Raw genomic sequence first — 25025 nt, forward strand, 5'->3', positions numbered from 1 at the left:
GCTAATATAATAAATGAATGAAAAGGAAGCACAAACAACACAGAAGACCTAACTTAACGTTACACAAGAATATACAAGCAAGAGTTTGTTGTTGATCGCCAGCAGCACCAGCTCCAGACAAACAACTCAAAACTAACATTACAACAACAGTATTTCTTTTTTTCAGTGAAACCGCAAATCAAGTTAATACTCATGTATGGAGATTAAACATTTCCGTTTTCAGACATTACCGCTTAACTTTAGGTCTCTCTATTATCGCGGGTCCCAGAGCTCTTGCCTGATCATAACCCTTCATTTTACAGTAATATTTATCTGAACTTTTCTCTTTTGTATACTCTTATCTCTTTTTCTACATACTTTCTGCAAATCGCTCTCTCCTATCGTTTGCTATGGTGCTCCGTCCGACCAGTTTTTAAAAATCGCTTACTGCATCTTTAAGTTGGATAACTGTAAGTGTTTTAAGCATTAAATAAGGTAAATGATCTGTTTTGGGTTGAAACATGACAACTTACCAGCGTAAAAAGATATAAGGTTACGCTCCTTTTCTTCGCTCCACTGCAGCTGAGAAATCGCCATCTTGTTTGAATTTTTCTGACAGCTCCAAGTTGGTCACGTGATTCGCTGCTTGCATTCTGATTGGAGGATCTCAAAAATTGCCGACTACAGATCTGACGGATCCAGATACAATTTTGTTGCCCATTCTCAATGGAAAAGTGGCTGAGCAACATCGCTCGGCAACATTGCCGGGCAACATTGCTCAAAATGTTGCCTCGTGTATCATCACCTTAAGTGTGAGTTTTGTGTTTCTGTCCCTGCCATTCCTACACAAGGTTGTAGCACTTTAATTCATAAATGTGATCTAACAAAGGAAAAGGGCAAATATCAACCATACATGCTGTTTATATTGCTTGTAATTGGGATGAAGTAAACATCTGTTGAGTATTTTAACACATTTTTTAATTGTGTTGAATTAAAAAACCCAAAATGCAGCGGGTCCACCAGACCCACAAACACTTGCTGAGTAACAAAAATATGAACACCACACAAGGGTTAAACATTTTTCTCAGAATTTCTAGTTATAAAGTCAGAATTATGGGCCCTGTTGCCCAGCAGCATCCTTCCCTGGCACCCCCGTTGGGGTGTGACATGGGCTGGGGAGTTAAGTTCTGATATGTCGCAGCCACGGTGGGATCGGAGGAATATTAAACATTTATTAATTTATAATTCAATACTAATATTAATAATATTATTATTTTTACTTGCCCTCTTCATTGTCCTCCACCCTTTTCCAGTTTTGATGAAATCATTATTATTATTATTATTATTATTATTATTATTATTATTATCATAATCATTATCATTAATATTATTATGGTTATTATTGTTGCTAATAACATTTGTTGTCTCTATTATTATTATTATTATTATTATTATTATTATAATTTGTCTTTATTTATTTGCCTTTATTTTTTATTTTTTTACACTACTTATATCTGTTATCAATCTATAATGATACTATTTCAGTTGTATGCTTCCTTCCCCAACCCTAGACACAATGACACACACACACACACACACGTTTGTTTTTGTGAAAACTGGGGACATCCCATAGGCGTAATGGTTTTTATACTGTACAAACTGTATGTGTATTACCTTACACCTAAACTTAGCCCTCACAGGAGACTGTGCATTTCTACTTCCCTCCCCAAAAAACTCACTCTGTATGATTTATAAGTGTTTTTAAAAGTGGGGACATGGGTCAATGTCCTAAAAAGTCACTTTCACCTTGTAATACCTGTGTCATTATACAAATTTATGTCCTCATTTGTCACAAAAACATGCATACACGCACACACGCACGCACACACACACACACACACACACACATGTTGTTTTTTGTGGTTTATGGGGACTCTCCATAGGCGTAATGGTTTTTATACTGAACAAACTGTGTGTGCTATTGCCCTACACCAACCCTACACCTAAACTTAGCCCTCACAGGAGACTTTGTGCATTTTTAGATTTTCAAAAAAAAAAACACCATTTAGTATGTTTTTTAAGCCTTTTGAATTACGGGGCCATAGGCAGTGTCCTCATAAACCACCTTCATATTGTAATACCTCTGTCATACCGATGTCATTATACAAATTTGTGTCCTCATAAACCACATAAACATGCACACACACACACACACACATGCATGCTCACAGACATATGAATGCAAATACAGGAGTTTATCAAAATGGACTTGTAATGTTGGCCATCAGTATATATGTTTGTTTGTCCAAGTGTTTCTACATTTTGGCACGTGTAAATGTTGTCACCTTCTTTACTTAGTGTTTTTTTTTTTTTCTCTTATATGTTACATGTTTGGTCCATGGGGTTCTGTAGTTGGTACATGTAAACACTGTCATATTCTTTACCTGCATAAAAAAAAGTCTGAATTATGGGATATAAACTCAGAATTGCAAGAAATACAGTCAGAATTGCAAGATATAAACTTGCAGTTCTGATATTTTTCTCACAATTTCTCAGAATTATGACTTTTAGTTCTCAGAATTGCTTTTATAAATAAAAGTTTATATCTTGCATTTCTGACTTTATAACTAACTTTATAACTAAATTTGTATCATGCAATTCTGAGGAAAAAAAGTTAGAATTGCAAAAAATAAATAAATAAATAAAGTTGCAATTACCTTTTTAAATTTTATTCAGTGGCAGAAACGGCCTTCCATACATAGCCCATTCACTCAGAAAATGTAAAAACTAGATCCTTCTATTGACTAATGGAATAATTGTTGACTTTGCTTTCCTCTCTTTCTCTCTTGTCTTCTCAGGTGTAATAATCGGACTCAATGTGTGGTGGTGGCTGGGTCTGATGTTTTTCCTGACCCCTGTCCAGGAACCTACAAGTACCTGGAGATCCAGTATGAATGTGTGCCATACAGTGAGTAATGACACAGACACTCCATCCCAATTGCCCCACCCCCTCACCTCTCCTGCCCCGCCCCTTCAACCTCCCCACCTAAACCCCGCCCTCTCAACCAGCTACTGCCATCCACACTCACAAACAAACTCGCTCACGCTCCGTCACGCACACACACACTCACGAGTGCGTTCTTTCTTTCATGCACACACACACACGCTCTCTCTCTTTCTAACACACACACACTCACATTTTAAACCTTTTTTTTTTCCATCGACAGTGCGACGTTCCAGCGGCTGAGGGAGATTTTCACATCGGGGAGGTGCTCCGTACACAAACAAACACACGAACTTGGGGCAGATAAGCATGCAATATCCCCAGCGCTGTGCAGACTCAGCCTTTATTGGCGATCGTAAGCACACAAACACACTCGTGCACAACCTCACACAGTAACAAAATGACCCCGAGGGTGCTTTATCTGGCATTAAACACCTTTACCTCCCCTCTGACAGACAATCAAAATGAAAATTGGGCCGTGGCGAGGCTGCGAGAGCAAGGCGGCAAGCCGCATGTGTGTGTTCCACAATGGGAATGTTAACACAAACCTCAAATTTATTTCAGAACACATGACCCAAAGTCACACACATGCTAATATTCCCATGGCAACGCTCGGCTTTCCGCATCGCTTGCAAATGAGAGGCAGGGTGTGAATTTCCAGTGAGTTCGGGAGCCGGGCTCATGTGAAAATCTCCCGTCAGATGTTACCCCCTCCTCCCCCTCATGAGCTCCGACTTTATGTGTGCAGGTGGTCCAGACTGGGCCGCGACTCAGCGGAGGGTGGGTCTGTGGGGCTTTAGGAGGGTGGTTTGGTGTTGGGGGCAAGTTAATGGGTTTTACTGTGAGCGGGAAGGGGCTTATTAACTCTAATCTATAATCCTGGGGTCAGTTTCTCTGCTCTTCCCACAGGAAATAAAGAGGATGGACTACAACCCGCCAGTCCGCTCTGCCCGCTAATCCTCCTTTCTCTTTTTATTTTTTCCAGCGTTCTGCTCTCTTCATGTGCTCTTCTCATTTTCGTAATCACTCTTCTGACAGTTTGATTTCTTGTCCAGATTTTTGTTTTTACTCGGTTGTATTTTTGTTCTTTCTTTCTCTTCTGATTCACCTGCTGTATTCTCCTTTTTTTTTTCTCACACATGCACACTGTCTTTAGCCTTCATCTCTTTTCTTTTCCCTTTGACATGCTTTTATTTGATCTCCTCCATCACTTCCACTTTTTTTTCTGTCTCTTTCTCTTTCTTTTGCAGGTTTTGGGAGGCGTCCAGGAGAGTTGAGCATTTATCTTTAAAGCTCTCCAACTCTTTCTCCCTCTCACACACACACACACACACACACTTGTACAAAATCAATGAGACTCTTCAGCCCACACTCTTTGACCACCTTTGCTCAGCGGCTGTAATCCTAAATCCGCTTCCACACAAACACATCAAAACACACAGTGCAAATACTGTTCCTTGCTTTCCTCTTTCGGGTGCTTAGCGAGACTCAGATTTACTTCAGAGGCAGCGGCTAGTCTCTCCCTCTCTCTCAAAGACTATGTCTTTCTTTGTTATTTCGTATTTTAATAGTATTCTGTTGTTTTGTCTGTGTCGACAGAATTTAATCTATTTTGCTTCATTATTTTGACAATATTTTGTTTGTTATTTTAAGTGTTTTATTATCTTGTCTTTTGTTTTCTATCTTTGTTGTTGTCACAACTTTGTGTTTATTTTGTTTCATATTTTGACAATATTTATTGGTAGATTGATTTGTTTTGACCACTTTTTTTAATTATTTTGTCTTTGTTTAGTTGGTCTCAATTTTCTCTCTCTTTTGACTGCATTTTATTTGTTTTGCATTATTTTGGCAGCATTTCATTATTTGCTCTCTAGTGTTTTGTTTCATCAGCAAAATTCTGTTTTAACACTTTGTAATCAAATGTTTTATTTCTTTCAAATAATTAATTTCACAGAACTTTTTTATTTTGTCTTCACTTGATTTACTTTTGATATAGTAGTCTGTTTTTTTTATATTTGAGCAATATTTTAATTATTTCATCTTTGTTTTTTCAGCATTACTAAATTATTTTGTTTCATTATTATTTGAGCAATATTTAGCTATTTTGTATTCATTAAAACATTTCTTCATTATCTGACAGTACTTGTTTTCAGTATGTATATTATCATTATGTTGTTGTTGTTTTTGTCATACAGGAGCGAAATGACTTAAAACCAACTATAGCTTGACTTCGGTTTTCTCTTTTTCTTGAGCATATACATATACAGTATATTAGACACTCCAAACAGGTTGTATTTTTGAAGGAGTACAGTAAGCGTTTAGGGCAGGCTAGTTTACGGCTGCTAAGTTGGTGCATTAGCATGACATATGTTGGCGAGCGGCAGGTGAGTCACAGCTGAAATGCTTGCACGCCTCGCCACTCTGCTCACCGCTTCATTTAGCCTGTCACAGTTATTTTCCTCTTTTTTTTCTTCCTCCCCAGTTGCCATTTCTAGCATGTTGGTTTGAAATAGCACCATGCGCAGAGGTGAGAGGATGTGTGATTAACTGGCTGCTGACTTGCATTTTATCTCCTATTTTTAAAAACTTTGTTTATGGTGTTTGAGGAATAGAGTGGCTAGGAAAATTGGGACCTGATTCCTCCATGATGAAAAGTTCTCGCTGTCTGAAGTGACAAAGAAGAGGCAATTATTGGAATCCTCCATCAGTCGCATCTCCCCTGAGGGACTGCGGGCACGGAAGGGACATGCTCCTCTTTGGGCTCCACATGTTGTTGGCTAGCGTGCCGGAATAAATAGAAACACGCCTCAATTTAATCCAGACATCACGCCCCTCAAACGCCGAACCAATTCGGCCATTTTTAATTACCGGGGGATGGTGGCATCGCTCGGGCCTCTGTGGAGATTTGTCGAGATTAATTGAATTTACTGCGCCTAATTGCTCTGATAATGCCCCATCTTTCACGACTACTGGAGAACACGTTCTGCGCCGTTATTGGCGTTTACTGCTGACATATGTCCATTTGTTTGTTTATTTAATATGTAAGGATGGAGGAATAAGGGCTACTGCATTTATGGACGTAGCTTGGCTTGCGGCGCTTCTGACAGACTCCTGTTTGTGTGCGAGCCTCCATGATAACAGCCACACGAGACAGAACGGCGACAGATTCAGCCAAACTGTCTTACATGCACACATACACACACACACATACACACACTCATTTGCGCACAACTGCGACTGCAGCCAACATGTCAAAGTCGGGTGCTGGGTGCCAGCAGGAGTCAAACTTTCTGGCCCTCATTTCCACAGAGCTCAGTGTCTCCGAGGAAATGACAAACAGGCAGCTCTGCTCCAAACAGCGGCCCATAAAGACAAACAGCAGCGCCTGACTCAGTCAGCGAAGACTTACTCAAACTCCATACAGTCTGAGGCCATGTTGGCCAAGAAGCATTAATGCATCCACAAACTCTGTAATACGTCCTTATTTGCTCTTGTGGCACAAATCTGTTTAGTCCAGTCGGTTGGCATCTCTCCTCGGTGTCCGGTGTCCAGTGTCGTTTTTGCATTATATAACAAGACCGCACACACGTGATACTTGCGGTAGCTTATCTGATAACCTTAGCCAGGTCAAGAAAAGGCAATTAGATGCGTTTAAAGGAATTTAGTTTTAGGTTAGTCTTCACAATAGGCGACTTATGGGCTCAAATGGAGCAGCAGCCAATCAAAGTGACTAGTGCCTTGGTGCTTTAAGAGTTATTTTATGGTCACGTCATGCCAGAATTACATAATTACCAGATGACAATTACTCTGTGCTGTTCACATCCTCGGAATCAGACGTTATTCATTTCTATGGTAATGCACTTCCTGACAAAATGTGGAGTGTGTGGCTGGTCAGCTCTTTAATGCTAAAATAAACCATATTTAATGTCTGTGATTTATTTATTTGTAAACTTTTGCATTATTATATTATTTCTAGTGATTATAATTAAATATATTAATTAAAAGCAGAATTATATATAAAGAAGTACACAGTCAGCTCTTTAATGCACAAATCATATTTAATATCTGTGATTTATTATTATTATTATTATTATTATTATTATTATTATAATTATAATATTATTATTATATGATTATTATTTTATTATTTATATTAATCACAATTAATTATATTACTTAAAAGCAGAGTTATGTTGAAAGAACTACAGTTTTATACTAAAAGTAAATATATTTAATTATTATATTAAATTGTATTTAGTTATATTTAATTTATCTTTATTTTAGCAAATTTTGCATTATTATTATTATTATTATTATTACAGTTCAATTATATTAACTACATAAACTTGTCAATGTGCATTTGTAAGACATGTTTGTAAAAATAATTATGTGTGTAATAATAATAATAATAATAATAATAACAATAATAATAATGATTTTATGTTTGACATTTGGAATTGGATAATTGTAAAAGGTTATTTAACAGTGACCCTAATATGTATTTTAAAACATTTATCCAGAAGGTTTCACCAAAATGATCCACTATAATAATTAAATAAATTTTCTCACTTGGAAATAAATTCCACTTGTTTTATGTTATGTAATATGATCAAATCCATACATTTTAAGCGTAGCTGAAATGCCCAAATAGTTTTATGCAAATTACATTGCACTTAATATTACACAGTATGGTATAACTTGCCATGTCGCTGTAGGACTGCATTTCTTCACCCGAAGCTAAGAAAAGTAGATGCAGTTGTTTATATTCAGTGCACATCCCGACTGCATTTGCTTGTTTTACTTTAGCCTTATAAATCCTTAGAATATTTTTTTTCTAAGGATGTAAATGTGAAAGAAAATATTTTAGTGGCGTTCCAGTCCAAACTCTTCAGGAAGTGTTAAACAGTGGGAGTATGTATGAGCACTAGGTGTTTTGGTGTAATTTGGTCTTTGTGAGAGAGAGACGGAGAGCTTTGAAATGCCGCAGCTGAGAGTCATTAATATGCATTAGGCCTACATAATTCGTGAATCTCATGAATGTGCGTGGAGTGACATGCGCAAACAGTTTGCCGATGGATTCGTCTCCAACTCCACCTCGTGATGCCAGAGAAAAGCATGAGCAATGTTAGCGATGTCAAGCACGCGACGTCTGCTGGCTGTGCTCCTCAGGTGTGTGTTCATTAGCGTCCCTCATTATCATATGAGTAATTGATAGCATTGCTGAGACCGCTGGGCTGAGGAGGCTCAAGGGCCACCGTACTTGTTCACCAGTGACAGGCAAATAAAGCTGGAAGCCGCTGAAAGAATCAAACCGAGTCCGCATGCACCAGCGCTTGACGTGTTTGTAATGCGCGAGTGTTTATGTTCGTATGATTGTGTTGGATGTCTGGGTCTTTTTCTCTACAGGTGGAAGAGGAAACGTGAATGAGTCAACTAACACTTTCATTTTCTCTTTCTCCCCACATTTCCATCACAGATTTATGAAGAAATGTTCCTGCGGTATCAATCACATTCTTGTCTATCTATCTATCTATCTATCTATCTATCTATCTATCTATCTATCTATCTATCTATCTATCTATCTATCTATCTATCTATCTATCTATCTATCTATCTATCTATCTATCTATCTATCAATTCATGTACTGTCTGTCCATTGATCCTACTTTCTTTCTTTCTTTCTTTCTTTCTTTCTTTCTTTCTTTCTTTCTTTCTTTCTTTCTTTCTCTTCTGTTGTTCTATCTATCTATCTATCTATCTATCTATCTATCTATCTATCTATCTATCTATCTATCTATCTATCTATCTATCTATCTATCTATCGTTCTATCTATCATTCTGTCATTCTATCATTCTGTCATTCTGTCATTCTATCAATTCATGTACTGTATCTGTCTATTGATCCTTCTTTCTTTCTTTCTTTCTTTCTTTCTTTCTTTCTTTCTTTCTTTCTTTCTTTCTTTCTTTCTTTCTTTCTTTCTTTCTTTCTTTCTTTCTTTCCATATACTGTATCTGACTATCAATCCTATCTATCGATCATTCTGTTGGTCTATCTATCTATCTATCTATCTATCTATCTATCTATCTATCTATCTATCTATCTATCTATCTATCTATCTATCTATCTATCTATCTATCTATCTATCTATCTATCTATCTATCTATCAATTCATGTACTGTCTGTCCATTGATCCTACTTTCTTTCTTTCTTTCTTTCTTTCTTTCTTTCTTTCTTTCTTTCTTTCTCTTCTGTTGTTCTATCTATCTATCTATCTATCTATCTATCTATCTATCTATCTATCTATCTATCTATCTATCTATCTATCTATCTATCTATCTATCTATCTATCAATTCATGTACTGTCTGTCCATTGATCCTACTTTCTTTCTTTCTTTCTTTCTTTCTTTCTTTCTTTCTTTCTTTCTTTCTTTCTTTCTCTTCTGTTGTTCTATCTATCTATCTATCTATCTATCTATCTATCTATCTATCTATCTATCTATCTATCGTTCTATCTATCATTCTGTCATTCTATCATTCTGTCATTCTGTCATTCTATCAATTCATGTACTGTATCTGTCTATTGATCCTTCTTTCTTTCTTTCTTTCTTTCTTTCTTTCTTTCTTTCTTTCTTTCCATATACTGTATCTGACTATCAATCCTATCTATCGATCATTCTGTTGGTCTATCTATCTATCTATCTATCTCTCTATCTATCTATCTATCTATCTATCTATCTATCTATCTATCTATCTATCTATCTATCTATCTATCTATCTATCTATCTATCGTTCTGTCATTCTAGCTATCATTCTATCTTTCTGTTGTCTATCTATATAGAGGTCTATGCATCTATCCTTCTGTCATTCTATCTTTATGTTTCTGTCTTCCTCACTGTCTTTCTCTCTGGCTCAAGGGGAAAAACACTTTTGGTATGATTCAAATCCAGGTCACACAGAGAGACGGCACATATGCCATGGTCCCTCAATGAAGTCTCATATGAATCACCATTGTTGAGGCATCTGTATAGAAAGAGAGAGAGAGAGAGAGCTTGTTCCTTCATGCAAAGACCAGTGCGTAATGTTCTCGTCAGATTGCATCACTGTTAAACAAGCGATGAAATCACACACACAGAGGGATGTCTCTGTCGGCTATTTTTTTAATAAAATGAAACACTTTGCATTAGTTCTGTTATGTCACCCTTAGGGTGAATACATTTCTGTTGGAGTTTTACAGGAAAAATGCCACAAAAAATTATACAGTTTTGATTTTGCAGTATAAATTTAATGCAATTAAAGTAAATGCAGCAAAGAAAATACATAGACAATAATTCTTTCCAGTTTGCTTTCCTTGCTGGTTATGCAAAATGCAATCATTCACTTACAAATCAGATCATTAATTTGTCATTTTAATGAATCGGTCAAAAAACTCACTCAAAATGAATGAGAACTGTCACTGTATCATGTGTACTGTGTAGTTCTCTGTGTACTTATTGACAGGTTGCTCATATGACAACATGTAGATAAAGATACATTCACAACTGGATTTTCCCTTTTGAAATACCTGCTTGAACAAGCCTACACTACCATTCAAATGCTTAGGTTTGGTAAGATGTCTCTAATGCTCAGTGAAGCTGCAAAAATACAATAAGAACAGTAATATTGTGAAATACTATTACAATTTAAATTAACTGTTTCCTTTTTTAATATATTTTACTCCATTACTCCAGTCTTTAATGGCACATAATCCTTCAAAAAGCATTATATTATGCTGATTTGGTGCTCAATAAACATTTCCAATACCAATATACCAATGGGGAAAACTACGATAAATCTTTTAATAGAAAGTTCAATAGAACAGCATTTATTTGAAGTAGAAATCTTTAGTGTCATTTTAAATGTCTTTACTGTTACTTATAATCAGTAAAAAAAAAATATATAATAATAATAATAATAAACTTTTGAATGGTAGTGTAAGTTGGTTTGCTTCCTAGCCAGTCATTCCAGTCTGCCAGCAAAAAAAGGCCCAGAACACCTTTAAAACCATTTCCAGCCTTTCTTTCTTTCTTTCTTTCTTTCTTTCTTTCTTTCTTTCTTTCTTTCTTTCTTTCTTTCCTTTTCTCAGCAGAGTTGTCATTTTGTTTCCATAAAAGTACTAAAAGAACTGCTAATGAAATCGATATGGAACTGGAATCGTTAAGTGGAATCTGTAAGTAACCTAAATTCCTACTGATTCCCATCCTTAGTCCCCCTGCTCATCAGTTCTCAAATGGTGTGAGTGAGTTAAACAATTACGGCTGCCCGCTGCCTTTATACAGACAGTGTAAGCGTGTCTGTATGTGTGAGATCACTTCAAAGACCTCAACTTCAGAACCTTAAACCCTCACAGGCTCTTCCCTTCTCTTTTCTCCGCTGATCGCTCCATCCCTTTCTCCCTCGAGATCCCCTTCTTCAGACACTCCAGTTTGTCTTTTAGGAGACACAATGGGTCTCAGGGGGCAAAGACGCTGAGCTTCACACATTGCTTGCGTGTCGTCAGCTACAGGCAGACACATATCGCTAACGTTAGCGGTTAGCGGTTGCCTGAGCACTTATGTGTGTCACCCATGGATAAGGCTAACACTGCTAGCACATCCAGATCAGTAAGCCAGACAAGCTGTCACTCACTGTCACATGCTGGCTGTCTCTCTGCCATACACTTCAAAGCTGTGCTCTTACATACAAACAGACAGAGTAAACTAAACCCAGAAAGAGAGAGAAACCATGCAATGGCCGAAGTGTATTGAATAAGGAGAACAACTGGAAAGTCCTGCTGGAAAATCCAGATAAAATCATTAGAATATGGTTTTATGAACTTTGTAATTGGTCACTGACGGGGTTTAAATTGGACTAGATGATTGATTGGAGTGACCATACATCCTCTTTTGTCCTGCCTGGGATTTCTGAATCACCTTAAATGTCCTGTTTTTCTGTTGACAAGCTCTCTACAGTCTGCATACATTATATGTGTATCTATTTGCATTGCTTTTACAACAATTGGTTGATTATGTACAATAACTGCACGCTATTGGTCAAACTGCTTTTCAGTCATTACCTTCGGCAAGTATGAAAATAATTATTCTCCTCTTTTAGATAAACCCACCCCTGTTTGATATGTAAAAACATATCAAACTGCTATTAGTTGCCTTATATGTCATTCAAATAATTTCTTCCTGTATGATGATGTGGTCACATTTACACATTTTCTTGAGTGATATCCAGTCGCTTCAATAAGAATTCATGCAATCTGGAATTTCGTATGAGTGTGAAAAATTTTCTCAAGCAGATTTCACAACAGGTCCAAGTTGGTTATGCAGATTTGCTGTAGTGACCATCAAAAAGTCGCTTGGTATGAAAGTTAATTGTGTGAGCAGTGACCATAAACAATAAACAGTTGACCTTTTCGTGAAATTTTTCTAAGGTTATCACATCTTAAGTAGGCGGTTCCTGGTAATAGTATGATGCAATGTGGAGCAGACATTACTCTGATAGTCAAAATTGCTGCTATATGAGACTAGCACAAGGTCGACCTGGCAAGCTAAACCGAGTGGGTAAACCGTCTTAGTTTAACTGACATCTTACCAGCAGCAAACCATCTACCATGTTCCCAAAACCAGAATGACCTCCTCAAACTTGCACCTCAAACTGGGTTTTTCCAGCAGGCAGTGGAAACGAAATGTTCCTCTGTTCTGCCGACCTCTCTCTCTCTCTCTCTCTCTCTCTCTCTCTCTCTCTCTACTTTTTATTCTCTAAAAATGTTTCCTTACTATAATTGCCTCTCTCTTCCTCTCAGCCTGTTTTTGGTTCTCAAAAATGTACCTCAGCCAAGCTGCATGGTCCTACAGACCGCAATCAGTGAATGGCAGCTGGATCTTGATGGATTCAGTAAGTAGAAGCAATAAGTGGTCAAGCTCTGTGAGAGAGAAAGAACAGCTCGCTCGTCCAATCCCAGCCGAGCCAGAACCATCCCCTTCAGGTTCAGAGAGAAATCAGCCTTTCCATCACCTCTCTTCTATCTCTCTCTCTCCTCTTCATCACTGCATCAATCTGTCTCTTTGTTAACCCTTTTTTCCTCCTCACAGCTGCAGAAGACACCAACGAACTTGGAAATATATTCGAAATGGCATACTAGCATACATCTTACTACAAAGCATATACTGTATAGGGCTATTTACTTATTTATTTGCATACTAAAAGGTTTTACATTCAAATACTTTTGTATTGTACATTGGGCCTAAAAAATGCCATAACACAACCATATGGCAATGCTATGAACTTGTTGCACTAAAATTGTGGCCTGATACATTTCGCAAAGCATTAGACCTGAAATATATTTTGCATAGTAAAAGATGTTACATTCGCATACTTGTGCATTGTACATTAGGCCTAAACAATAAGTGCTAACCTTGTGGCGATAGTAAGAACTTGCATTGGTCAACCACTTGCACTAAGAAAATGCAACAATTTAAATAGAACTTGAAACTTGAAACATTTTTGTTCACATACTTATGCATTGCACAATTTGGGCCTAAAATTGTTCACAATAGCAACCTCGTGGCAATGCTAAGAACTTACGTTGTATTATGAATTGCAACCTGGCATATTTCGCAATGCACAACAATTTAAATAGAACTTGCGTACTTGAAACATTTGCATTCACATTTTTGTACTTTCTACAATTTGGGCCTCAGATTGTTCACTATAACACAACCTTGTGGCAATGCTAAGAACTCGCAGTGTGTTTGCGAATTGTGGCCAGTGTATCACAAACGAAATAGAACTTGCGTACTAAAAGCATTTGCATCCACATACCTAAGCATTTGACACATTGTGGGCCTGAAAATGTTCACTACAGCATCCTTGTAGCAATGCTAACAAGTTGCGTTGTGTTTTGTTATAAATTGTGGCCTGACACGTTTTGCAATGCATGACAAATAAGATAGAACTTCATTGTACATTTTGGGGCCTAAAAAATGTTCGCTATAATATAACCTTGCAGCAATGCTAAGAACTTGTGCTGCATTATGAATTGCAACCAGACACATTTCTCAATACATGATAAATGAAACAGAACTTGCATACTAGAAGCATTTACATCCACATACTTACACGTTTGGGGCCTAAATATAGAAAGTCAAGTCCAGTATTATGGAGTACATTATTCCACACAGTGTGCTCTGTTGCCCACATCTTCGGCAAATGAGCCAGGCCATGCAGGTATTTCAGGTGGAAATTTACATACTGCACACTGTATACATACTGCATACTGCAAAACTAGTATGCCATTTCGAACATGCAGCATGTTCTCTTTCTCACAGCAGCCCAAAGATGCAGAAGCGTGGATAGAGGAATGACAGATGGATGAAAGGGAGAGGGGGTGAAGGAGGGGAAGCGGAGGGGGCGGAGTGCGTGTGACTGGGGGAAGTGTACGTGTGGCATGTGACAGGAAGAATGGAAGGGGTCTTGCGAAACTTTATGAAAGCAGTTGAGGCCATTCTCCCCTCTCATTACTCACTCGAGTCATTCTCTCTGTAAAGAGCCTACATCACACTGACAGAATGACATGATTTGAGAAAGGATAGCCTTTTATTTAATCTCAATTTTCTCTTTTTTCCTGCACCTGTTTTTTCTTTCATTATCTTCACTCTCTCTCTCTCTCTCTCTCTTTCGCTCTTTCTTTTGCTCTCTCTGTCTTCTCTCTCTTTTTTCCGATGCTTGAATAGAAGTGGACCAAAAAGGTAAAGACCACAATGAACATAAAAACCACAGCTCGCCCCGCCCGCCCTCCTCTTCCCCTTCCTCCCCTTCGTCTTCCGTTTCCTTTCCTTCCCTCATCCTCCTCTCCTAACCCAGAACCTTGTGTAGTGCTCATGTTTGATGTTTATATCCCTCCTTCTCTCTATCTTTCTCTCTCTCGCTCGTTTTCTCTCTTTCTTTCTCTGGTTTATAACTGAACCTCCTTCCAGATTTGGTTCTTGTTTCAGATAACACCGATTCGTGCCATCATACGTACGGTTCTGCATCCACGCACTAATCCTTGTGCACAGAAGACCTCATGCATGCATATCGAGCGCGCGCACACACACACAACTCTCACTTGAGGAAAAACAGCAGATCTCCACCAGCTGTCCTGCTAAAAGTTCCAACTAAGTCTATTTGAGAAATTAATAACCATCCTTTAATCTGATCACTTCTACCCCAAGGGAAACACGCTCGCCGACTAAATGAGGCACTTGCACGCGTGCACGCTCTCTATTCTTTCTCTCTCGCGCACACTCGCACGAGCCACTTTATGCCGAACGCTCCTCTGCTCTACTTTTCTGTTGGACAGGAAGTCGTTTCTCCCACTAAACCCATATCCTCCGCCGACACGCGCACCCATCTCTGCAATTCCACACTCTTTCATGAGCCATCATTTATTAATTTCTCTATTGTTTGTGATTAATTTTGTATCTGTCCTTTCAGATCCAAAGCGACTCATCCATACTGTTTGAGACCTTTTTTTTTTCTTTCAGACCCTTTTTTGTTTACGTCTTCCTTTCTACCTACCTACCTTCCTTCCTTCAGGATAACCCCTGTGTTTTCTCTGTACGTTATTTTGGATTAGAGTAACGATTTGTAGAGCTGGTAACTGTCCGACCCCCTGCCAAATGCTCTCTCCCATTTCCAGGTGCTTCAATGTCTCTCTTTACAAGCTTTCTCTTTTTCGCCACATCACATTCTCTCTCTTTTTCATCTGTTTCCTTTATTCTCGGTTGAAATCCTTCCAAATTCTCATGTGTTCATCAAATTCAGCCGCAGGTTTTCTGAGCCTACCTCAGATCCCCCCTCCACACAGTTCCTTTGGTCCCTCCTCTCTAATTTGTCATCTGCCAGTGGCGTCATTCTTCTTTTTAATCCCTTCTGTTTTGTTGTCTGCTTTTGGACGCTGCTCAGTGGCGTCTGTAGCAGTCGCTCCCTCCCGTGGTGTGTCCGCACGTGTCCAAAGGGGAGGGTACGGTGACAGTTGGTATCTCTGTAAGATGGCTGCTTTGTTAGGCAGAGCTGGTTCCACTCACGCGGCCTCGCTCCGTGGTGCCAATCAGCTCGCAGTCTGATTCAGTTCAGCCAGCCAATAACGGAGATTCATGGCTGCCATACTTGATCCTCTTGCCAGTCTCTTGAGTATTCAGGTTCAAACTTTTGCAAGACTTGAATTGAGTTTGAACCAGGCATAATTCAGCCACATATCATCTACAGCTGGATAAATGATTTGAACGATCTGTTCAAACCCTAGTGAGCTTTATGGTTTATACTGTCTACACAGGCGGCTATCTGCCGAGGCTAAGTGACAGATTTGAATTGTTCTCTACGTAAACAGCGACTGTAATGAGAATGTAGTCATACTAGGTCTTAAAGATGCCATGAAATGGTTTAAAAGTACAATTTTCTTTCCAGCGTTGACACATTTCCTGTTAAAACAGGAAGTCAGGGAAGGGCATATGGAAGGACTCATCGCTTATTTTAAATAGCCAGTAGCCTTGACATTACGTCACCGCGATGAACATGATGCTTTCCATTGTAAGTCAGTGGAACGATTGATAAAAGTGAGAATACAATAATGTTCAAAAGTTTGGGATCAATACTATTATTATTATTATTTACATTTTTATGCAGATTTTATGGAGGTATATAGATTTATGCATACATTTATAGTGTTCCAAAATATTTCTGTTTAAAATAAATGCTGTTCTTTTAGACTTTCAGATCATCAAAGAAAAAAAAAACATTTTCAACACTGTTAATAATAAGAAATGTTTCTTGAGCAGCAAATCCACATATTTGAGGGATTTCTGAAGGATCGTGTGACACTGAAGACTGGAGTAATGATACTGAAATTCAGCTTTGCATTACAGGAATAAATTATATTTTAAAATATATTAAAATGAAAAATGTTAAATTGTAATAATATTTAACAGTATTACTGTTTTACTCTCTTTTTTATCAAATAAAGCTTTGGGCATTAGACATTAAAAATTCCTACCAGCCTCAATGTTTTGAATGGTAGAGTCAGTTTGTAAGCGTACACTATTAAATCAAAGCTCCAAGCTAACAAACATAGACTAAAAGCTACAGAAGACCTTAAATATGCTAAATTATTTCAGACCCCACAATGAATACGGACAACAAGGTGTAATGTCATGCTCTCGGGCTTCTGTTTTAAATAATTTATAAATCGCAAATAATATTAAATTCAAAATGTTAAAATCTCCCCCACTTTCACATTATCATTCAACTTTGAAGTTTGTGTTATGTATATTGAGCCAAGAGGTCAATTTGTGACTTTAGATCCTCGACTGGTTAAACGCCTTTTCATTATACAAATTGGCTGATCAGAGGTTAAGAAACTTGAACTTTGGTTCGCAGCAAACCTCCTTTGCATTTGATAGCATCCCCTCTCACCCACGTACGCATGGATATGCATGGAAATGAACAAGATGTCCAATGTAGTCGTACATTAACACTAACACAAACCATACAACTATTGCTTGAAAAAATTTAGACAAAGTTTACTGTTAGCTTTTTTGCTAAGCTAGTTACTCTAATGAACAATACAGATGATGAATACTTTTCAGTTAGTTCACAAACTCAGGTTTCAGTAATACTCAACTCTGATAGGTCAATTGTGACATTCTTCAGTCAAATATTTTTGTATAATGATGCTAAACTGAATAATTTGATTATTATTATTTCCCAACTGATTTGACTTCTCGTAGCACTTCGTAGTCAATACTTAATGTCCATTTATTGATGTCTTTGGTAAGTAGCAGTGTTACAATCTGAATAATCTACAGTAAGATGATCATTATCACAAAATAAACCCTGACACAATGATCAGGACCCTATAACAATTTACCAGTGGTGGACGAAGTACACAAATCAAGTACTTGAGTAAAAGTACAGATACGTACTATAAAATATCACTCCAGTAAAAGTAAAAGTACTGCTTTTTCAATTTTACTCGAGTGAAAGTACAAAAGTACTACATTTTTTATGTACTTAAGTAAAAAAGTGCTGATAGATAGATTTATTTGCAATTTTATATAGACTACTTGATTTAATTTTATATTAGCGCATATTTTTATAATCCTGTTGCTCAAAATACCTGGGATTTTCCCAAAATAACAACAATATGGAGTCAAGAGATATATTTTGTTGTTGATATTTACTATGTTGACGAGAGTGATGTAGTAATGTTCACTGTGAAGCTTGCATTGTGATGTACCTGAGAGAAAACAGATCTGACCATCTAATTTTCACCAGTAAGAAAAAAATGTTTTAAAGCTTGTTGTTTTGCAGAATGTCACAGTTATATATGACATGAGAATTAGACTGAAGTTAGGAAGAACATTTTAAGGAAAATATAATTATATTTTCATAATGATTTTTTTTTTCTTCTCAAACCTTGTCTGTGGTGTAAAAACACCCCTGGCCAAATGCCCCCAGAGGGCATCACTTCCCACTCTGATAATTACTGTAGTTACCATGTTCTGAACATCACATCCTTTCTTTTTCCCTCAGATGTAATCTATCTAGGTGGTTGGATAAAAATATTTGGACCTTATATCTAAAAATTTCCTCAATTTAGCACCAGCAAGCTTGTTAGCTAGACAGTTAGCATCAGCTAACAATATTTACTTATTTTCAGTATGGTTATGAATAAACATTCATATCTGTCTACTCGGCTAGATGATCTAAACAATATAAAAAATTATACTGTTGATAAACAATATAAAACATAGGGCTAGATGCGTAGCATTTTAATAAAACTTCTAACGTTACAGCAGCAGGGAATATGAACGTGCATGAGTTATTTTATTTAATCTATGTTATTTTAATGTTTTGTTTTTTGACCTAAAACATAGAGACACTGTCATCGATCTGTTTGCATTCAAGCATTTCAGTGGGCTTAAATAGATCACCCTTTATAGCAGATTTGACGTAAATATGATTTTCAGTTACAATAATTAATCCTAAAATTCGACATTAGTAACTTACTTTTCGCAGCATCAGTTGCACTCACAAGATCTCCAGTGTTTACTTGGGAGTTCAGTTCACTGGAGACTCGCTCTAAACGGATCAATTGAATAAGTGAGTTGTCGACTCGAGAACAGCTGCAATCGGATCATTCCAATTCGTGAATGAATCGTTTGTTGCAATTTGCGAACCAATTTCACAGGTTCATTGAAAAGAATCAGTTTCTTCATGAATCAGACACCGCTTCCACGTCTCGGAGCTCGTGATATATTTTAAGGAGTAACAATGTGTTGTAGTGACGTAAAAAGTACGATCTTATGCTTTGGAATGTAGTGAAGTAAAAGTAAAAGTTACTCAAAATAAAACTACTCCAGTAAAGTACAGATTCTTGAAAAATGTACTTAAGTACAGTAACGAAGTAAAGCTACTTCTTTACTGACCACCACTGCAATTTACATTTCTCTCATAGAGCCCATTGCTATGGATTCTGACAGAAACGCTTTGTAAAATGTCGCCTAGATAGGCAGCTCGCCTAGAGGTTGGAACAGAGCAAATCTGTCACTTCCTGCTCATACTCTTCTTATGTGTATTTCCTGACTGCACCATTCAGAATCATGTGTGTGTGTGTTTATGCACCCTGTACTGTCTCTGTTTTTGTGGGAATGTCTTATGGGAATGAGTACTAAACCTGATCTGAGACCTGCACCTCAGTGTGAATCTTCCACTCTGCTGATACTGACATCAGTTTACACATCCTCGATGTCGGTCCTCCATTTTGTTTCCTCCCCATGGTGCTCCTGCGAGTGTTGTCAGAGTTCTGCCCTACATTTCAGAGTGTTCTTACCTGCAATCATGCCACAGCGGACAGCCAGAACCCCTCCCTTCCCCTCTCCCGTCGCTTTATCTGTCCTCTCGCTCTGCTGCTAATTATTTCCTCTATCCTCTATCTATTTCATTAACAGTTAACAATTATTTTCATTAACAACATTGTCTTGACCACCCACCCGCCCAGTCTTTGTTTATTACCACTCGTTGGTTTTAAGGATCGATTAATTGTCTGATTATGGAATCTTGGGAAGTGCCTCGATGCTGTTGTGCTCAGGGTTTGTGTTTGTTTGAGACACACCACACAAACACACACACACACACACACACACACACTGTTTTTCACCTCTGGGCCAGTAGTTCAGCTAAAAATAAAAAAGCAGTTACCTAGCAAAATATCCATGCTTCTCTTCTTCAAATGAAACTGAATAGTGACCACAGCTTTCCACTGGTCCCCATTCGCTTTCATTGTATAAAAAAAAGCATTTTACTACACATCGGCTTTTGTGTTGCACACAAAAACATCAGACAGGTTTTGATGTTTGTTATGTTAGCATTATGTATTTGCTATTATAGCATCAATGTGTTGAATTAGCTTTATTTTTTATATTTTCAGTTTTTATTTTAATTTTAGTGCGTTTTAATAATTGCATGTGCTTTTGTCAGTTTTATTACTTTTTACATTTTCTATTTAACATAAACCTGTTTAATTGTCCTGTGTGAAAATGATCCTGTGTTTTACTCACCCACGAGGCATCCTAAGTGTATATAACTTTCTTCTTTCAGACAAATCCAATCAGAGTTATATTAAAAACTGTCCTGGCTATTCCAAGCGTTATTATTGCAGTCGGAGAGTGTTTTTGTTCAACAGTCCAAAGGATGTCAAATAAAGTGCATGCATCCATAATAAAACGTGCCTCACACGGCTCTGGGGGAGGGTGAAAAAGGGCCTCCTGTAGAGAATCCATGATGTATATCCATTGTGTAACATTTCCAGTGTGTTCTCTTTGATTAACCTCTGTGTCAGCTATTGTATTGTTCAAGCCAGTGTTATGCAGAACAGTATCTTGTATGTCTGTTTCTGTATCAGTTACGGCAGTATTCAAATCGACATCTCGCTGAACTTCAGTAATGGCTTCCTTCCACGCACTTTCCAGTGTGACAGATGGGGCATCATTGTTATCAATAGTAACAAATGGAGTTTTGTGCGTCACATCCGATAAGTTTGTGAGTTTTTCTGTATGGGGTTTCTCATTAGGAGCCTCTGGCACCACTACAGATTCCTCAGTCAACACATAATGGTCTGTAAGGGACTCATCTTGAAGCTGAGAGGTCAACGGTAGAGCTGGTGTTACAGTGGATTTCAGCGTCTTTGGGATGTCATACGTTTGGACCAACCTCTCCTCAGGAACAACAGATGGATGGATAGGATAGAACAGCAAGTCATCCTCAGAGTCAGAGCCCTCCTCATTGGGCTGAGGTGGACTACGTCTAGTGCGTGGCCTTTGATCTTTTGGCTTATACTGTTCAACTTCTTCTGGCTCACATAATTCACCGCAAGGGAGCAAAAGGTCTCTATGTAGAGTTCTGAGGGGCCCATCTCCATCTATAGACTGTATGGTGTACACAGGCAGATCTCCCATCTTCTTCAGAACTTTATAGAGAGCGGACTCCCATTTATCAGCAAGCTTGTGTTTGTTCCGCAACCGCACATTTCTCACTAGCAACTGATTGTCTTCCTCTAGCGTTGACTCTCTCACAGTTTTGTCAAAATGGCGCTTGTCTCGTTCAGCCACCTTCTGTGAATTCCTGTTAGCAATCTGGTAGCTTTCTTCGAGTCGAGCTTTCAAATTCCTCACATACTGGGAATGTGATTTAGGAGCACCATTCCTGACAGGCAAGCAGAATGCAATGTCCACTGGAAGTCTAGACTGGCGCCCAAACATTAATTCATAGGGGCTAAACCCAGTAACCTCGTTCTTGGTACAATTGTAGGCATGTGTTAGAGGTTTCACAAAATCACGCCAGTGACTTTTCTTCTTGTCACTGAGGGTGCCCAGCATACCAAGAAGGGTCCGATTGAAACGTTCCACTGGGTTTCCCCTTGGGTGATAGGGACTGGTGCGCACTTTGGTGATACCAAACAGGGCACAGAGTTCCTTAATAAGCTCCGACTCAAAATCCCTACCCTGATTACTAAGAATGCGCTCTGAAAGCCCGTAATACACAATAATGCTCTCATAGAAACTTTGCAACTGTAGTAGCTTTCTGATCTTTTGTGGGAAGTGCAACAGCATATTTGGTAAAATGATCGGTAATTACGAAGATGTCTTTGGTGTTGTGACTGTCGGGTTCCAAAGATAGATAATCCATGCATACTAGTTCCATAGGGCGAGTTGTTTGGATATTCACAAGAGGTGCTGACTTTTCAGGTGGTGTTTTTCTCCGGACACAACGTCCACATGTCTTTATCTTGCTCTCTACATCTACAGCCATTTTAGGCCAGTAGAATCTTGACCGAACTAAATCTAGAGTTCTCTCCAGACCCATGTGTCCCATATCATCATGGAGGCACTGGAGAATGATGGGTCTCAGGGACTTGGGGACTACAAACTGGTAAAAGATATCATAATCGGAATGACGGGCTCTATAGAGAAGACTTTTTCAACTACAACCATTTCCGTTCCTTAAGCAGAAGCTTAAACTCCAAAGAATCAGAGCCGAGGCTGGGGTTAACTACTTCTCCAGCCTCTAAAATTTTGACAACAGAGCCGATGACTGGGTCAGATCTCTGATGATGTTGAAGTTCTGCCTCTGTGTAGGTGGGTATAGTGGGACACCCTAGTCCCGCGTCTTCATATGCATGGGGCATGGCCTCTGCATGAAGGGTGAGAGACTCCACTAAAGTAATGGATGGTAAGTTGTTATCAGTCTCACGCAAAAGATGACGGTGATACAAGGCACGAACTGTTTCGGATGGTACATCTTGCTGATCAAAGGATGAAGACAGATGGTGAGAGGCAAACTGTTTCATTCTCTCTTTTTCATCTAGGGAAGCATGGTCATCCTCCATAGTGTCATGAGGCCACCTGGAAAGGCCATCAGCGTCCTGGTTGCACTTTCCGGCACGATACTTAATGTTAAAATCAAACGTAGAGAGTGCTGCCAACCAGCGGTAACTGGCAGCATCCAGTTTCGCAGACTTCAATAGGTACGTCAATGGATTGTTATCCGTTATGACTGTAAAAGTGTTTCCATATAGGTAGTCTTGAAATTTTTCGACAACAGACCACTTTAAAGCGAGAAATTCCAGCTTGTGAGCTGGATATCGCTTCTAGCTGGGTGAGAGCCCTCTTCTTGCATAAGCAATGACTCGCATATCCCCATCTTGTTCTTGATAGAGGGCTGCCCCTAAACCAGAAGTACTTGCATCTGTGTGGAGGACATATGGTAGTTTTGGATCTGCAAATCCAAGCACAGGTGATGACGTGAGTTTCTCTATGACGGTATCAAAAGCTCTTTTGGCAAGCAGGCGTCCATCGATCCGCAAAAGGCTCTCTGACACTGAAGTACCCCTTTGAGCAGGATTGTGCTCTTTTACCCTTCTTGTAAGGTGGATAGCCTTTTGTGAGGTCATTTAAAGGTTTTACAATTTTTGAATAGTCCTTCACAAATCGGCGATAGTATCCTACGAAGCCTAAAAATGATTTCAGTTCTTTGAGAGTTTGGGGACTAGGCCATGTGCGGAGAGCGCTGACTTTCTCAGAATCAGTCTCCACTCCTTTACTGGAAACTATGTGGCCTAGGTAGCACACAGAGGTTTGGAAGAAATGCCATTTGAATGGAGAAAGTTTCAAGCCATACTCTCTTAATTGCCGAAGCACACGTAGAAGCCTAGCTTCGTGTTCTTCCAATGTGCTTGAGAAAACTATTACATCATCTAAAAAGACTAGCACTTCCTTGAGATTGAGACTGCCCATACACTTCTCCATTAACCTTTGAAAGTTACTAGGAGCATTTGTGATGCCCTGAGGCATGTGGTTAAACTCATAAAACCCCAACGGGCATACAAAAGCAGTCTTGGCCTTATCACACTCTTCCATTTCAATCTGGTAACAAGATCGTGCTGGGCAAAAACATCAGCATAAGCAGTCAAGCTCTGAGTTACCCTATCTTTCCACTCTTTTGTGAGAGGAGAATCACTGAAATCAGTTGTTAAACTGGGCTTATCCTCATGAACTGGTTGAGAAGAGACAGCACCACATTTCGCTGAAGCAGCATCCTTCTTTGGGGCAGACAAGTTATCGTAAATTATCTCAGGAGTGTGGAGTTCAGCGATAATACAATGTGTGGGCAGTGTTATGTTATGCTTGGATTCATTTCTAACCCACACAGATAGCTTGTAAGGATTCTGCTTGGGCAAAGTCACAAGACAGCACTCAACAAGGACTCCTCCAGGCAAGGTGGACATTGCTGGCTGTTCAATTACAGCATACTCGCTGGCCGTGTTGGCCTTAACATACCCTTCAACGAGGACTCTTTCTTGAGCAGGTATTACATTCTGTGCTTTTCCTTTCACAGTCAACAAGCCAATTCTCCCGGTAGAGCTAACCTCTTTCCTAAGCCTCAATGTGTGAAGGATCTGTCTATAGCCATAAACAGGAGACAAGTCATTAGGCCTTCTGTCGTGACAATGTTCATCATACAAGACATCAAGGGCATTTGTTCCAATCAGTACGGGTATGTCACTGCTACTGCGCAGGTCTGGAATTACTAATGCTAAGGTGGAAACTTCAGGTTCCGTTTCAACAAAGTTTTTTGGAAACTTCAGGCTGATAGGCACATAACCCAAGTATGGAACATGCTGCCCATTAGCACCTTCAACATCGAGGTTGTCAATAGTTTGAATGGGGTGCTCAGACAGATGGTTCTCATAAAAGGAAGCTGAAACAGTGGTCACTTGAGACCCAGTGTCAAGGACACAATTACAGTTCACTCCTGACACCAGGACATTAGCTGTACATTTTTGACCAATAAGTCCTTAGGGAATTGGGGTTGGTTCTCTGTTCTATGTGACTGGACAGATACTTTTGTTAAAAATTTTTCTCTGGGACATTTAGGTTTACATCCAGTCCCTGACAGTCCCGTATCAGGAACTGATTT

At 38.7% G+C, this 25025-nt stretch overlaps 1 protein-coding gene across 1 annotated transcript in view; it reads left to right on the top strand.

Moving 5' to 3' along the window:
* LOC306846466 (adhesion G protein-coupled receptor L1-like) overlaps positions 1-25025 on the top strand; it is a gene marked incomplete at both ends in the record, with an annotated part of 117947 nt that overhangs the window by 40111 nt on the left and 52811 nt on the right. Inside the window, 2 exons of the mRNA XM_079379886.1 lie at positions 2838-2947; positions 14744-14758. Of these exons, the coding sequence (XP_079236012.1) occupies positions 2838-2947; positions 14744-14758 (125 nt within the window). The remainder of the gene's footprint in view (positions 1-2837; positions 2948-14743; positions 14759-25025) is intronic.

Source organism: Barbus barbus (assembly GCF_936440315.1).
Source record: "Barbus barbus genome assembly, chromosome: 3".
Lineage (NCBI taxonomy): Eukaryota > Metazoa > Chordata > Actinopteri > Cypriniformes > Cyprinidae > Barbus > Barbus barbus.